General features: G+C 41.9%; 1 protein-coding gene across 5 annotated transcripts in view; it reads right to left on the bottom strand.

The window, feature by feature from the left end:
- Positions 1-17,536, bottom strand: part of PRRT4 (proline rich transmembrane protein 4) — a 160,450-nt gene that overhangs the window by 35,123 nt on the left and 107,791 nt on the right. For all 5 annotated transcript variants that reach the window (XM_056573094.1, XM_056573092.1, XM_056573095.1 and 2 more), the window contains one exon: positions 5,951-6,942. In XM_056573094.1, coding sequence (XP_056429069.1) covers positions 5,951-6,866 — 916 coding nt within the window. In that variant the 5' untranslated portion in view covers positions 6,867-6,942. The remainder of the gene's footprint in view (positions 1-5,950; positions 6,943-17,536) is intronic.

The raw sequence follows: 17,536 nt of genomic DNA, 5'->3' as shown, positions 1-17,536 counted from the left end.
CAGACAGTTCCTAAAATGGACAGAGGTGTCAGCAGAGAACATTGTGGTAAAACAGAAAGGAAATAAAAAAAGAAAAGAACTTCCTGTGAAGACATGAATGGAGGGGGCGTGATGACTGTGGTGACATCATGAACAAGGAAGCCGGCGTTCTGAACATAAATGTTGAGAACGCCTGGGTGCCAGCCCAGAGATTGCGGGGAGTCCCTGCGGCCAGACCTCCTGCGATCAGACATCTTATCCCCTATGCTCTGGATAGGGGATAAGATGTCAAGGGGCGGAGTACCCCTTTAAACAACCCCTTAATAGTCTGTAGAAAGGAATAGATAAAAATGGCAGACCTTAGAACTCAGTTAGACCTCTCTAGTAACTAATATCACTTTTCCACACAGTAATAAGAGTTTTCATACATATTTATGGGAAACAAAAAATAAAAGTGCCTGTAGAATTTTGCTTGCCACATCTGGCTTCAGGGCTTTGTCCTACCGTTCTGCACACATAGGGGGGCATTTATCACTGTCTTTAGAGCTGTTTTTTGTGTGTAGATTTGTCTCTATTATGGCGCAGCACTGCACCTCAGGCTATTTTTTGCGACTTTTTGGTTTATACTCTTTTTAAAAAAAAGAGTGTACAGACCGGCTGTTAAGGTTAGTCTTGTGCAGTGGTAATGAATTTATCAACTGCAACTTTTTTAGAAAGTCGCAAAAACCACCAAAAAGGTGCAGAACTACACCAGCCCAGACTTAGCTTAGCTCTTTGGTGCATGTGAGGAGAGAAATTTCAGAAAGTGTGTACCTCCACAAAATGTATCAAATGCCCTGTGACCATTTAATAAATTTGACTTAGTCACGCAAAAAAAATGCATAAAAAAAGAACTAAAAAGTTTACTACATGACACATATCTTAGTAAATGCCCCCCACAGTGTGGGAACCAAGAACAGGATAAAAAGAAATAGGTAGGTAGTCACATGTAAACTATTTTTTTTAAATGTGCCACACAGCCCAAGTCCAGGCAGGCAAGTGCAGGGGACATATTGGTCCAGAATTGGAAACAAACCTTTCTGAAGCCCATAATAAACAGCCAAAATGCAAAGAGAATCATCACAAAAATGTCTGAAATGTTTACCGTATATACTCGAGTATAAGCCAAGTTTTTAAGCACGATTTTTTTGTGCTGAAAACGCCCCCCTCGGATTATACTCGAGTGAACTCTCCACCTGTCAATCCCTTTCAGTGGTCTTCAACCTGCGGACCTCCAGATGTTGCGAAACTACAACCCCCAGCATGCCCGGACAGCCATCGGCTGTCCGGGCATGCAGGGAGTTGTAGTTTTGAAACATCTGGAGGTCCACAGGTTGAAGACCACTGCGGCCTTCGTCATCATCCAGAACCCCCTTTAGTTTTCTACTCATCTCCCCTCGGTGGGAAGGAAGGGTGAGCTGGTCCGGGCCATCTATGCTGCAGGGACCGTCCGGTGGGGAGGGTTAGTCGTTCCGGGCTGTCCATTTTCACCGGGAGGCCCTCTTCTCCGCTCCGGGCCGGCCCCGGACTAGTGACGTTGCCTCGATGACGACGCACAGGGACGTCCTTGTGCAGCAGACGTCCCTGCGCATGAACGTCCCTGTGCATCGTCATATGCTGGGAGTTGTAGTTTTGCAACATCTGGAGGTCCACAGGTTGAAGACCACTGATTGACAGGCGGTGATGATGAAGAGGGGGGGATGATGACGGGGGGATGATGACGGGGGTGAAAATGACAGGGTGCTGATGACAGGGTGATGATGACGGAGATGTTAATGACGGGGGTTTGGATAATGACAAGGGGGGATGATGACATTGGGGGTTGATGTATTTCCCACCCTAGGCTTATAGTCAAGTCAATAACTTTTCCTGGGTTTTTGGGGTGAAATTAGGGGCCTCGGCTTATACTCGAGTATATACGGTAGTCATTTTTTAGCCTCAAAGAGGTGAAGAAGAACATAGCCTTATAGAAAATATATAACAACCAGCTCAAAATGTCTTTGAGAAGCTGTGCATCTGACCTTATCTGGTATAAAAATGTTATGTCGAAGACCAGCTTCATATTTTTACACAACTCTCTTGGAAAATATAATAACTCCATCGATGGAATAAATATCATTTTTTTTATCTTACCCTATTGCTACTAACAAGTGATGAATCGTAATAAAGGATTATGGAGACCTGTCCCTGGGTAACTCATTAATGTTTTAGTTATCAGCATACGCCAGACGATAATTCAGTCCTATTATGTGGTACGGTATCAAGTAGAGGAAAGAGGGTATCGGTGACACCCCTTCAGGCACTTGTACCAAGGTGTACAGCTAAGCTAAGGATGCGAAAAAATTCTGTGCACTAAACGCTATTACTCTTATGTCTCTTAAACTTGTTTGTCTTATTTGGAAATGACTCATTTCACCATAAAATACAAACCAAAAATGATCAAATGTCAGAAAAAAAGCAGGATTACAATATATTAGACAATTCTTTGCTCGGCTAAGTAGATCTAATGTTCTTCTTAGAGGTCTACGATGGTGTTTGGAGGTTACTGAGGTAAATAAGCGCCTGTAGAATTTTCAATGAGGAAACAGCAGTAACAGGAAGGATGCTGGGTAAAATTTTCTACCTGCTCAGAATACAGATGAGCAGAGGGAAGGATTTCTGCACTTCTGTGTGTCACTTATGTTTAACCAATGAACAGCATCATAGCAACAGCCATGTTACTGCTTATACAGAAGCTTCCTCACCATCAGTATAACACAGAGAGCCAGCGTTCCTGCTCATACAAAATACACAACGCAGATCCCTTCCTGTGCTGCCCCACTGCGATACCAGCTGTATGGAACACAAACACAGACTGGTGTCCTATGATCAGCCAGACAGAGCACATATACTATGTAGTAGAGAAGAGAAGCACTCTACAAGCCACCTAGCTTAATGCTGTTCACACACAAAAAATAGTGATAAGAATATATAGAAAATATTCACAGAAAATGTCACTATAGTCACAACCTGCACCCAATTCATCACGTCATGTCTTCAGTGTAATGTTAGGTATATAAGGACACCCCCAGGACACCATAGGTTAGCAATCTGAGCAGATGTAATTCAGAGCTGATGCCAGAAACCCCCACCCATGCTCCCCTCTCATAGAGCCATTGTATACACCTGCAGAGGTCATGTTTGTATAAAGTACACATTCTGGAACAGTGTAAGCCTCTCCGACCAATGCTACATACACCTCCCCCACTTACACATCACAGTAATAACCCCCTCCATTCACACACTGGCCAGAAAAAACATCTGTGTATAGGAACAGGCTGAATAAATAAGGGGGCAATTTCCCACCAGACAAGATGCTCAGGGGAATGTTAGCGGGCCAGTCCTCAGCTGGTGCGATCAATAGTAAGCTATAGCATATCTTTGTGAATTCATCTCTGTGCTTGTATTGTAAGCTCAGCAAAAACTTTACTGAACAGAGGAAGAATTCATTTGATAGGCCTAGATTTGTCTCCATCTACCACCATTTTCCCTAAGCAACTACATTCTTAGAAAATCCATTACAACGTTGGACACAATCCTATGTAAAGATGGGCATACAAAGGTATTATTCATACAATGATCAGTAAACATATTTGTAATGCTAAATTATTAGGACTAGCTAAGGAAGAAAACCGTAAATGTAGGGATAGGAATGTATACTGTGGTGGCCCATTGATTTTATTGGCCAAATGTAGTCTATTAGCAAACATGTTAGGTCTATTTACCAAGTGTATAGTATACTGTAACGGAGCAGAGTCTAAGGAGCCACTGGTTTTCACCAGACCCCGCCACAAAGAGGGATGGACTTGCTGCGGCAGGTGGCTCCCAGGTCACTACCCCTGGCACGACTAGTCCACAAAGGCTGTTGAGGAGATGCGTGGCACAGAAGGAATGAGACGGAGTCGTAGTGAGGGACAGGTATGAGGTCAGGACTAGCAGCACTGTAGCAAGGTCAGGTCATGCAGCAAGAGGTCAGAGGGCAGGCAGCAAAGGAGCAAGTTGAGCATACGTAGCAAAGGGGTCAGATACACGGTAGGCAAAACACAAACAGAACGCTTTCTCTTAGGCTGAATGGCACAAAGATCTGGCAGGGGTGAAGAGGAAGTACGGGGATAAATAAGGTCAGGACTAGACAAGCACCAAATCAATGGTGCGCTGGCCCCTTAAATCACAGGAAGCCAACACGCACGCGCCCTAGGAGGCGGGGACGCACGCGCCGGTGACCAGGGACAGCGGAGGGGACAGAGATGCGGGGAGGTGAGTGACGGCCTGGCGTTCGCATGCGCAGCAGAGCTAGCACGGGAGGACAGAGCAGGAGTGCGCTCGCGGCCAGTACGTCTGGCCGCAGCGCTACTCGTAACATATACTTTTTGGGACTTAAAAGCTTGGTAGACTATGCTTTGGAGTCCTGCAGAATTGAACTATACATTCAGGAAATAGACCACACTATTAGGCTACATTTAGGTGATTAAAATGAGTGGGCCCACTGCCAGTACTCCACAGTGTAAGTCAACTTAGCTCTTTGCCAGTATTTCACCATACAGCCTAGTAATCTGAACCCAGTCTTACAGAGAAAGCCATTAAATCGTAGTTCCAATGATGTTGTGAAACATTGTGCAGCACCGTGTGTGAGTTTTTATAAATGATGTAAATTTGGTATTTGGTGCCTAGATGCTGCACCAGAGGTGCTGTTCTTCCTGAGCTTATAGCACAGTGCTGCACAAAGCAGATTGAAATACCACATATTTGCTAAATAATCGTCAAAATCAATTCTGTGACCTTGTAACATTTGTCAGATATTGAAAGCACTTGTGACTTGTAACATTATAGGCTATAATCACCCCCCCCCCCCCAAAAAAAAATAAATAAATAAATAAATAAATAAAAAACTGGGTGTAGTGCAGATGAGCATACTAAAATCAGAATATATTACTCACTTCCTCTATCTGATCCTATATTATTATTATCCATTGTCAAGGGTCCTTGAAAGGAAACAGTATTAGGTGGAGTTATCCTTGTAAGAAATTAATATATTGTTCACGGATTATATTAGAAATCATCACATTTTAGTAGAGATGGGTGAATACAATTCAACACACCTTTCAATAAAAGGAAAGGGCCTTCCTAACCAATCCTCTTTCCCATTCCAACACTAAGGCTAGGTTCAGACTACGGAATCTCCGGGCAGAAAATTTCCGCCCGGAGATTCCGAGTTCCGCCTGCGCCAACTGAATTCGTCGGCGCTAGGACCGCGCGGATACTGCAGTCTCCTATAGACTGCTATGTGTTCCGCTAGGATTTCCGCCTGAAGAAACAGCAACTCCATTCTTCAGGCGGAAATTTTCTAGCGGATTTTTCATCCGGATTTTCCGCTTCACAAATTCCGAAGTGTAAATTTGTGAACGGAAAACCATTCACTACACTATACATTATAGTAAGCGGAATTTCCTCCGGAAATTTCAAAGCGAAAATTCCGGCGGAAATTCCGTAGTCTGAGCCTAGCCTTAAAGCACACTTAGGCTAGGTTCACACTACGGAATTCTGCTTTGAAATTGCAGGCGGAAATTCCGCTTACTAAAATGTACTGTATAGTGAATGGGTTTCCATTCGCAAATTGACACTTCGGAATCTGTGAAGCGGAATTTGTGAACGGAAAATCCGCATGCAAATTTCCGTCTGAAGAATGGTGTTGCTCATTCTTCAAGCGGAAATACTCGCGGAACACATTGCAGTCTATTGGAGACTGCAGTATCTGCGCGGTCCAAGCGCCAACTGATTCAGTTGGTCCTGGCCGCACTCGGAATCTCCGGGTGGAAATTTTCTGCCTGGAGATTCCACAGTGTGAACCTAGACTTAGTCATTCTTCTCTTTAAAACAGCAATCTGTCTCTTACCAGTGATGTTTACTGTGACCGTTGATGCTAAGGTAGATACTTCCCCATATGCTTCATGGATATCTTCATCTGATAAGTCTTCCAAGATCTCAGGAATCACATCAGATATAATAAATGGTGCGTTTTCAGTGGCTGTTGCTTCTCCCGAGGAGGTAATTTCTTTTGTGGGCACTTCAGAAGACACCATTTCAATGGGTTGATCTTCAGGTACCTGAGGATCAGTAACTGCTTGCTTGCTTATGTCCGAGATATATGGCAGTGAAGAGTCTACAGGCACATCAGTCCAAGGTTCAAAACTACTAAAAACTGTTGTATGTACATGCACTTCATCTTCCTCTTCCAGTAAAGGGGATAAGGTTTTTTCCAAGGAGGTGTCAATCTTATAAATGGGCTCTGTTAGGGAATCCACAGTACTAAAGATGGGTGTAAAGGGTAACCCTGAGGAGATCTCAGGCCATGGAGATTCTGATCCAAAAGAGTCTTCCACAAGAGGCACCATTGAATGTTCTACAATATCAAACTCTGTCACCTGTTGGTCTGATAGCTCATAACTGGGAGTAACTGTCTGCACATATTCATCTGTTTCTTGGCTTTTGTCAAGTAGAAACATATTAGTCATATCAGTTGAAAGCTGGTCCGATTCTAGAACTGGTATATTTAGGGTGGGAACATGTAAAGGAAACACATCTGTGTGACTTTCATTAGAAAATGGAGCGTCATCATCACTGGTCCATGCAGGCGTCACTGAATACGGGTATTCTGTCACTGGGGCAAGACTCACCGGGGAGACACTTTGTTGTACAGTCCATTCTTCGTCCTCCAGTGAGACATTTTTAGTAGGTGCTATCTCCTGGAGGCTAAGCGGTATGCATGCCAAAAGAACAAAATGTATTGATGTCCAGTATGATATACCCATGATGTGCCTTCTTGTGACTATATATACCTGACAAACACAATGTCACCGTGGCTTTTCTTTTCTTTGGCAGCAGAAACTAGAAGGCAAAAAATAAAATAATCAATATTTAGGAAAAATAGAATAAAACAAACTGCAAGTTAAACAGTTTTTTGTTCCAGTTGGGCCAGATTTTCCAACCTTATTTCTTTACAACCACCAGTAAGGCTAGGCTCACATTTGCAATGGAGGCTCAGTTTGTGGCCTCCATTGCATATTCCATTCAGCACTGGTAAATTGGGCCAAATGGATTGCAAGTCAGGATTTCTGTTCCTCTTCATTATTTAAAGGGGTACTCCGCTTCTAGACATCTTATCCCAAAGTGTAGAAAACTGGGGTATGACTAGGATAGGGGATAAGATGTCTGATCACTGCAGCACCGGAGGCTCGTGATGTCACAGCCATGCCCCCTCGCAATGTCACGCCACGCCCCCTCAATGCAAGTCTATGGGAGGGGGCGTGGTGGCCACCACGCACCCTCCCATAGACTTGCATTAAGGGGGCAAGGCCGTGACATCAGTGCCACATAGCTAGTCATCAGGCACGGAGTGAAGTTCCGCAGCAGAGATCGGGGATAAGATGTCTTACAGCTTAATGGGATGTACCATGTGAGCTCGGTAAGTCCCCACCTTGTGAATATCTAAAAGTATAGAAAACTGGGGTATGGCTGAAAAGATATAATTTAACTTTTATTTAGAGGTTAGATAGATAAAAACATTTAACCCGAACAAAACATACAACAGATAAATAAATGTAATTGCAATTACATTTATTTATCTATTGTATGTTTTGTCTTTTCAGTCATAGACCAGTTTTCTATACTTTTAGATATTCACAAGGTGGGGACTTACCGAGCTCACATGGTACATCCCATTAAGCTGTAAGACATCTTATCCCCGATCTCTGCTGCGGAACTTCACTCCGTGCCTGATGACTAGCTATGTGGCACTGATGTCACGGCCTTGCCCCCTCAATGCAAGTCTATGGGAGGGTGCGTGGTGGCCACCACGCCCCCTCCCATAGACTTGCATTGAGGGGGCGTGGCGTGACATCGCGAGGGGGCATGGCTGTGACATTACGAGCCTCCGGTGCTGCAGCGATCAGACATCTTATCCCCTATTTAACAATGCTAGACTCAGGGTGTTCAATGCTGTGCAACAAGCTGACAAGACCATCCTAAAAACAGCACTCTCACTCAATCATGGACTGCTATATCATCATGCTGTAAGAACTTCATCTTTTGTTTTCTGAACTTGCCTTTCAAAACTCTTTTTTATATATTTTTATACCTGTATGTCATTTGTTCCTGTATTTTTATATATATATATATATATATATATATATATATATATATATATATATAGCACTGTGATACCTTTTATCAGATTAAATGTTTAATTAATCAGCTCTGGTCTTTGATCTCTAAATATATGAGCTCACCTTTCTGAAGGCAGCTCTGGTGGAAACACGTTTATCTAAGGGTTAATTTGGTGACTTGTTGGGACTAGTAGTGGATACCCAGAGGTCTGGCGGCCTTAAGCCTTGCACCATCACACTCTCTCTAGCGTCTTAGCTGGACCGATAGCGTGTGATCGTGACACCTGTCCAGAGGAAAAGTTGCTGAGTTGCCCATAGCAACCAATCAGATTGCTTCTTTCATTTTTCAGAAGCCTTTTCAAAAATGAAAGAAGCGATCTGATTGGTTGCTATGGGCAACTCAGCAACTTTTCCTCTGGACAGGATTTCATAACTCTCCCCCTAAATGTATGCATGGAGCTCTATTCACCCAGCAGAGGCCAAAATTTCCTTTTGGCCTTTGTCAGGCTGGAATAGATTTTTCTGTGGTATAGGTATAGCCGGAGAAAAAGACGGTGCAAGCACAATTTTTTTTCTCCGGATTTTCTCGATCCTAAAATAACGTAGCCTTACCTATATCTCTAATGTAAGCTCCTAACATGATGTAAACAGGGTCAAATATGAATGACTTTCTACTGTCAGCCAGAGCTATAGCCTTCTTCGTTAGAACCCCTGCTTGTTCAGGATTGCTCTGGTTTACAACCTGGTCTAGTGAAAAACTAACTTGCCTTTAATCTGGTTAAGCAGAGAGTACTGTATTATAGGAGCTCAGTTGTTATGGGTATGCTGATTGTTATCAACCAGCAGAATTGTGAATACAGCTCTGGGCTTTAGGCTATGTTCACACACTGTGGGTAATTAGCAGTACCACAGCTAATTATTGCATTTTTTTCTGCAAACGACTGCAATCGTGGTTAAAAATCCACATTTTACCCTGATTCGCATAATTAGCATAAATCACAGTAGAACATGACATTTTTACTTTGTGGTCATTCACAGGAAAAACAACAGTTGCAGCATGTGAACACAGCCTCAAAGGAAAACTCCTTAGAAAGTGTATGAACTGTGTAATCTCTAATGTATGTATTGAAAGAGCTTTATTCGTCATTCAGTCGTCATTACAAATCATACAATAAATAAAAATCGCACAAAGCATGAGAGTACAATATACAGCTCAGGTTCCCTAAGCTATAGACCGTACCACATGCTACACTAACACTCCACTCCATCACTCAATATCGGTGAAACAAAGTCGAAAAACAGCAACATATTACTGTCTATGATCGGGGAGGGGCGTGGGAACAATGGGGTAGGGGGAGGGCAGATCACAGGGTCAAAGTAATCTCTAATGTAGGGTCTGAAGGGTGGTGCATGCCACAGGGCAAGAGTGTTGTGTAGGTTTCTTTGTGGGTTTTAATTCCATACAATTTATTTTCCACGGTATTTACTAAGGTTTCCCTACATTTTGCACTTTCCCTACATTTTGCTTTTTTTTTACACATGTTCTGATCTGTCTGGTTTTCCTCAGCTCAAATCCACCACATTTTATGTGGAAACCTTAGTAAATATGTTGGTCCTTTTCGGAGACCATGCCCCCTTTTCCCGTCGGCCATGCCCCTTTTTCAGGTTATCTTAGCAAAATGGAGAGTTAGTTGTTTTTTTTTCCATTCTGGCGCAAAATTTTTCGCAGACAGAATTTCTGGCGCAATGCATGTCGGGTTTGCAATAGTAAATGAGGGCCATAATGTTGCTCATGACTGCTAAAGGGGTTTAAAGCAGTTTTCATCCTACTGTGACCAAAATACATCAGCTTTTCAAAACTCTTTCAGTGTATCTAACATGGATCACAATGTGGATTCAATAGTAGGTCTGTACAGGTCATAAACTGCTGAAGTAAACAAGAAAAGTCTCACATTCACTGACAGTAACCAGATTTTAAAACTAGTATGAAATTGAAACAAAGTTTGTTAGAAAATTCTAATTATGAGTGATATGTTAGATTTCTCTATTGGTCTTTCAACCAATATATCAATATGTTCACATGAAAGAGGCATAAAGTTGTAAATGCATTTGTCCAAACAACATTGGATTTGAACTCTTGAGTCATAAGCCTTATCTGCACATTATCCCTATGGTGAAGCAATGGACTGCAGGTGCTGTCTCCATGCACTCTGGGGATCAGAAGAGAATTCCAGTGTTATCTCACTAGAGACTCAATGACCAGGTCACCAGATTTCTGCAGGCAAGGATGTGTCTGAGCAAAACCGGCATTCCTTCATTCCTTCTGAAGTTAACATACTGGCCCTGATTTACTAAAGTCCAACCAACTTTTTTTATCGGTTTATGCGCCTAAATTTTTGTCGCACCATCCGTGCGACTAATTCTGCGCCCAAATTTTACACCGCACAATCTACACTTTTTATTACAAGAAAATGGCCGTGGTTAACAAAAAAAAAAAATGGGCTTGTTCCCGACAAAAAGCAGAAATTACACGGAGTACTTCCAAAATCACTCCTGAAAAAGCGTGAGTTTGGCTCACAGAATAACCGACAGCCAAGAGGATGTGTGAAAACTACCAAAAGCGAGTGATTTTGGCAAAGGCACAGCTTAATGTGGTGGGGAGTGACTATTATTTTTTTTTTTCATTGTTTTACAGTTCTACACATGGATTTTTAGAATATGCAATGCATTTTAAACTTTAAAACCTTAAACGGCCGTTAGAAAATCCCTAACAGCCGTTAGAAAATCCCATTATAGTCTATGGGATTTTTCTAATAGCCGTTATAACCCATTATTAATAGCGGCATTTATTTTGATACGGGCGATAGTAACGGGAGAAAAAGAGCATGCATTATTTCTCCCGTTACTATCGCCCGTCACAAAATAACGGCCGTTATTAATAACGGGCGATAACAGGTTAAAACGGTTTAAACTCCTATGGTCGAAGTCCATTTAATTTTTTTTTAGTTCTATTTTGTTGCCTAATTCCCGATAAATCTTGTGCTTTGCTTGTTTGGTTTGGCACATGCTATTGATGATTTGTATTCTATACCCATATTTTTTTGTTTTTTCTTTTAACTCGGAGTATGTGTGACACATTTTCCCGTGCAACACACAAAAAACAAAACATGCGACTGAAAATGAACCGACACATTAGTAAATCAGCTCCCAGAAAAAGAGGAGCGAAATCTTAAAACACTCCAGAAAGAACACTCAGATTTTAGTAAATCAGGACCATATTGCAGCAGAACAAGACAGCAATTCTGCACTCACCGCAATAGTAGGAGTCACACAGCACCTCTCATGGGACCTCCAGCAGACAGGCAGACTAAATCAGCGTGAGGCGCTCAGAGGCGACTGCCGGCGGTTTCACGCACAAAGGCAATGCACTTCTTCCGGCCTCCTTAGGAGGCTGGAAGAAGCGCATTACCTTTGTGCGTGAACCTGCCGGCAGTCGCCTCTGAGCGCCTCACGCTGATTTAGTCTGTCTGTCTGCAGGCCGGAAGAAGCGCATTACCTTTGTGCATGAAACCTCCGGCAGTCGCTTCTGAGCGCCCCACGCTGAATTTGTGTGCCTTTCTGCAGGCCAGAAGAAGCGCAATACCTTTGTGTGTGAAACCGCCGGCAGTCGCCTCTGAGCACCTCACACTGATTTCGTCTGCTTGTCTGCAGGCCGGAAGAAGCGCATTACCTTTGTGCATGAAACCTCCGGCAGTCGCTTCTGAGCGCCCCACGCTGAATTTGTGTGCCTTTCTGCAGGCCAGAAGAAGCGCAATACCTTTGTGTGTGAAACCGCCGGCAGTCGCCTCTGAGCACCTCACACTGATTTCGTCTGCTTGTCTGCAGGCCGGAAGAAATGCATTACCTTTGTGAGTGAAACCGCCGGCAGTCGCCTCTGAGTGCCCCACGCTGAATTTGTGTGCCTGTCTGCTGGAGGTCCCGTGAGAGGAGCCATGTGACTCGTACTGTTGTGGTGAGTGCAGGATTGCTGTCTTGTTCTGCTGCGATTTATTTCTGATTGTTCTTAATGTTTAATGTCCTAGCACCATCATTAGACGAGTATTGCCCAAGTACCTGCACTGCGTATCCTTTATCCAGAAACTCAAACTACTGGTTGTCTATTTAATGGCAGTGCCGCCGCTCTGATACTATTATTTGGGCAAATATTGTATATACCTGTACATGCTCTTTGATGTTTTATGGTGCTGTGTCCATGACAAACTTGCAAGGAGAAACCATAAGAGATTTGACCCAAAATTCAGAGCTTATTTATAACCTACAATGAACTTGTCAGGTGTAATCTTCCCGTGTCACTATGGACAAAGGTTAAACAATGTATTTATAGGCATTTTCCATATTAAACTGTCTTTGATGTAGGGGAACCTATTGTCGCTGGCGCTTTATTGGGAGGCTGCTTTTAGTTTTTATAAGTGGCTTCCTGTTTTTAAGGGACAAACTGATTTCTGTCAGGGATAAAACTGTTATTTCTGTGCTTTTTATGGGGTAGAAGGTCAGGTCTTTATTAGCCGTCTTATGTTTTCCACATGTATATTGTTATCCAAGGGAATAGTTCACACAAGTCGATATGCAAATACATAAAAATATCAAGTAACCCAATCTAAGGTGTAGAGATGTATTCTGTCCTATATCGAGGCATTTTTCTTCCATTTCTCTTTTTATTTGTGTCGTTTTTGAGGTATGTGCTGTGGAGTTCTATGAAATCCTTTCATTCTTTACAATTCAGTATTTAGTGCTGAATCCTTTCATTTATTGTGATGCATCTTCTTTCTGTCCTATATTCTGACTCGTCATCTGGACCTCTTATAATGCTGAACTTCTTACATGTGGTCATTATTCAGCAATATCTCAAGCTTCTCTATATAAAACCTTTTCGGAGGGGGTTATGCGTCATTATTCCCCGGTTCTACAACTGAACGCTTTAGACTTACCATTATCATTATAGTTCTATGTATTGTATTAAGTGAAGAACATTCAGGAACATCTTTTGATAAAAGGACCCTGGCTGAACAATCCCAATCGAGAGATGAAGTCAATTGCGTGGAACATATTTAACAGATGAATAATGGAATAGATACAGTTGTATGCGTTAATGTTTTATGTGACTCTTAGTGTATGACATCCACGGTGGGTGAAAGCGTGCCTCATGTATGGTGTCATGCTGCCTACCTATTACATACAATGCAACACAAAACAAATTGCTGTGTGGGTTGCAATTCTCCATCAGTGCTGTGATTCATACTCATTTGAATTCAGTTTATGAAAAGCACAATGAGGGAAAAATATTTAATGTATAACATAGGGGAAGGTGAAACGTTCTTTTACGACTGTTCTCATACAAGACCCTGATCTGCTCTGCAAATTATCAGTAAACAGCCATCAACAACCTTTTAGTTCCAGCTATTTGGCCAATAAATATAGCTGGTTGACATTCAGTTCTGCACTTTTCAACCACTTTCATTGTCACAGCTATCTCTTTGTATTATTTCACTTGTTTTTGGTTTGTTTTACATTCATTTTGTGTTTTATTAATACAGACTATAAGTTTAAGTTTATTTTCTACAAATCATTGATGAATTTGATATTGTATTAGATGTTAGTTGATATTAGTCTTTGACAAAGCTGAAGGATAAAATGCACCAAGTAAATTGTTACAGGCCTCCAACGTTTTAAACAAAATGTCCATATTCCTAGGACATCAGGCCACTTAGAACACATAAGCAGATGTGGACAGTGCTTTGCTTGCAAATGATTTTAATACAATGCCTTTGGGGTAGCTTTAAATGCTTTGATAAAGTAGAGTCCCAGTAACTGTGTTTTAGTTTCCATTCACATGTAGGTGTCGTGTGGCTGTGTGAGTGAAGCTTTTGCATAGTGCATAAATCTGTATTTGAGGTACTCTGAGTTAAGGGAACCTGTCAGCATTTTTACACCCTGTAACCATCGGCAACCTGTTTTACACCCCAAGATTATCTTCCCTACTACTGTATATCATCATGTGCTAGCTAAATGCTGGAAAAGTTGAGAAAATAAGTTTTATAATTCTCTAGTGCTGTATGGAAATCATGAGCAAGTAGTCCCAGTGGCAGAACGACATTTGAGGCACGATGGCCGGTTTTTAGGGCATATGAAGGAACTTCTGTGACATGTTCAGCCACACAGCACTAACCCTGAATGTAGGTCACTGGAGAGATTACACTCAGAGAGACACTAGTTCAACATTATTCTCCCCTGGTTAAGACAATACACCTTCTTGGGGCTGAAGACGAGCACTTTGTCTTCACAGTGTTTACTAGAACGGAACAATGACTTGCCTATAGCAGACTTTCTCTTGAAAAGATTTAAACCTAAAAGGTAACACTTTTGCCTAGGTGTAGGCATGCCTAGAAGTAGCAGAGCGAGGAGATGCTACTCTGACAGGGACTGACTAGGGACTCTTCTTACAGCCTTCTTAAAGTTTTTGTGTAAAAACAGGCTAGGAAGCATAATATGACCAAGGCATTATTCATCCAATACAAAACATATGCATATTTGTAACCCTTGTACTCTTGTAATACTCCAGTGTATGCTATTAATGCAATGCAATGTATAAAACTGTTTTGCAAGTTAAAGGAAACCAGTCAGCAATTTTTTTTACCCCCTGTAGCCACTGGCAACCCGTTTAACAGCCCAAGATTATATTCCTATCATATATTCATGTGCTGGCAAAATTGAGAAAATACATTTTATTATTCTTATGTGCTATAAGAAAATCATGAGCAAGTAGTCCCAGGGGTGCTACAGTGTTCAGAACTAGTCCCCGGGCTGTATTCACACCTCTTCAGCCTTTCGCCATGCCTACTGTGGAGTGATTATGCATGACAGCCTGGGCACAAGTGCACAGTGTCCCTTGAGAATCTGTCATGTCCGACTTCACTGACAAGACTTGAAGAAGAGAAGTTGCCCATGCAAGATAAAGGCTGAAGAGGTTGCGAGCACAGCCCGGGGCACAGGGGCTAGTTCCGAACACCGCCCCTGGGACTTGCTCATGATTTTCATACTGTGCGGAAGAAAAAACATATTTTCTCAACTTTGTTAGCACCCAGCTAGCACATGAGGATTATAGTAAACATAATCTACAGCTTTTAAGCGGGTTGCCAATGACTACAGGGGTAAGAAAATGCGGAACGGTTTCCTTGCAAACTTGCAAAACTGTTTTGATAGCATACACTAAAGGTATAACAAGAGTACTAGGGTTAAAATTTTTCAAATGCACTGTATTAGATGAATAATTTCTTGTTCACATGGTGCTTCCTAGCCTGTTTCTGCACAGACTCTTCCATAGTCAAGCCTCCTCTCCCAGAGAGAGGTGGACCCAAAGCAATCTAGGTCTGGCTTTTGCCAAATCAACATCTCTTAGCTCTGCTCCTGTTAGGCATACCTACACCTAGGCAAAAGTGTTAGTTCTAGGTTTAATCATGTTCAAGAAAAAGTCTGCTGGGTCAAGTTACTGTTCTGTTCCAGTCCACACTGGAAAGACGAAGTGCTCAAGTCTTTAGTTCCAAGAAGGAGTATTGCCTTATCTAGAGGAGAGTCTTGTGCGTCTGAACATTTCACTGAAGTTCCTGCCCTACAAACCGGGTTTTGTGCCACAAAAATAAAGTAAAAATTACAAGAGTTGCACCACACAAGCCAGCCAGTGTAGACCTTCCACAGTAGAGTACATGTTAAATGGACTGTATCCTATCTGCAACTGCATCTACATAAGTGACTTTACTCATATGTACAAAAAGCACACTAGAGACTTTCCTTTTTGTGTCTGCTCATAAAGCAACTGAAAAAAAAAAAATGACACCAAATATTAATTCACCTGCTCTAAAGATGGTGACATCCCACTCTGTGCCTAAGAGACTGTGTTGCATCTGGATTTGCACAGAAAATTCACTAAAGTGTTCAAGTTGTTTTCAAGTAATTCTGGTGTTGACAGATCTTGTTTCTGCACTAGTAAGACAACCAATTTAACAAAAGAATTGTAGGGCACACAGGGGACCATTAGGTTAGCTATGCCACCCTGTCATGAGACTTTACCATCTGCTACCCTATGGGACTATTAATCCTACCAAGCCTTCACTATAACATCCACCGTATTTGGTACCACAATAATGTGTGCAATATAATAGTTTTCAACCAACTAATTTTAAAATGTAACCCTTTAATGCCCAGGAAAATGTTAGTTTTGTCTCCTTTCCTTCTAAGAGCCATAACTCTGCCTGAGGCAGACTGTATCTGTGATTGCTGTAGAGCGGTCACAGCAGGCACCATGGCCTAGCAGAGGGCTTACAGGGGGGAAAGCAACTGAGTAGAAAGATAAACTTTAGTTAAGCTGGGCCAAAGTGTAGTACAGCCTTATTATATTTAGGAAGTGATTCCCATCTTACACATTTATGGCATATGCACGTGTCATGCAAAAATCCCATAGAAGTAAATAGGAGTAATGGTTTGCTCCCATTCGCCTTTATGAATAGAACTTGAAGGAGATGTCTGGGGTGCAGAAAAGGTCTTACCTGTTCTGCTCTCTGGAGACATTCTGTAGCTACTTGACATCGCTAGCGGGTGTGGTTTCACCACCACTTGTTTTGGAAGAGACAAAGTTGTAATGAATTGGTCAACACCATACAGATGGATTTGAATATCTGCCTTTCCTTCAGGGCCATTTCGGCACTACGTTTCATGTGTCAATCTTTCCTGTGCCTCTACCTGTTCCAGATGAAGTGCTGGGAACATGAGATGTAAATCCTCTCCGCTCCACTTGTCCCCATTAGCTTGTGGGGATAGTGCTACTTTAGAATGTACTAAACTCTGTTCTTCTCTTTTAAGACTAGTGGGGTTTAATATGACTGCATTCTGTGATACATGCTAGAATAAGTATCCTTTCATATGTCATACTAGTTTTGAATTTCCATGCACTGATTTTTTGAAAAAAAATATTGAACAAATAAAGGACTCAAGGATACAGAGCCACTTAAAGTAAATAGTTTAGTCTCTAATATAACTTTATGGAATAAAATTATGGATTTTTCATAGAATGGGCATTTTTTCATCTAAGCTAAAGGGGTTGTATTTGCATGACCTTCACAGGTAATATAGTGGCAAGTGGTTCTCATGAAACTGATGTACTTTCTCAGGGGTGAACAAACTCCAGGAATCAGGGAGTTAAAGTGTACCTGTTGTTAACAAACACTTTTTATATAAAGTAGATAATAACATTATATGTATATTTT

The sequence above is a fragment of the Hyla sarda genome, chromosome 4 (assembly GCF_029499605.1).
Source record: "Hyla sarda isolate aHylSar1 chromosome 4, aHylSar1.hap1, whole genome shotgun sequence".
NCBI lineage: Eukaryota > Metazoa > Chordata > Amphibia > Anura > Hylidae > Hyla > Hyla sarda.
The sequence above is the reverse complement of the archived record's forward strand: the minus strand, read 5'-3'. Positions and strand labels throughout refer to the sequence as shown.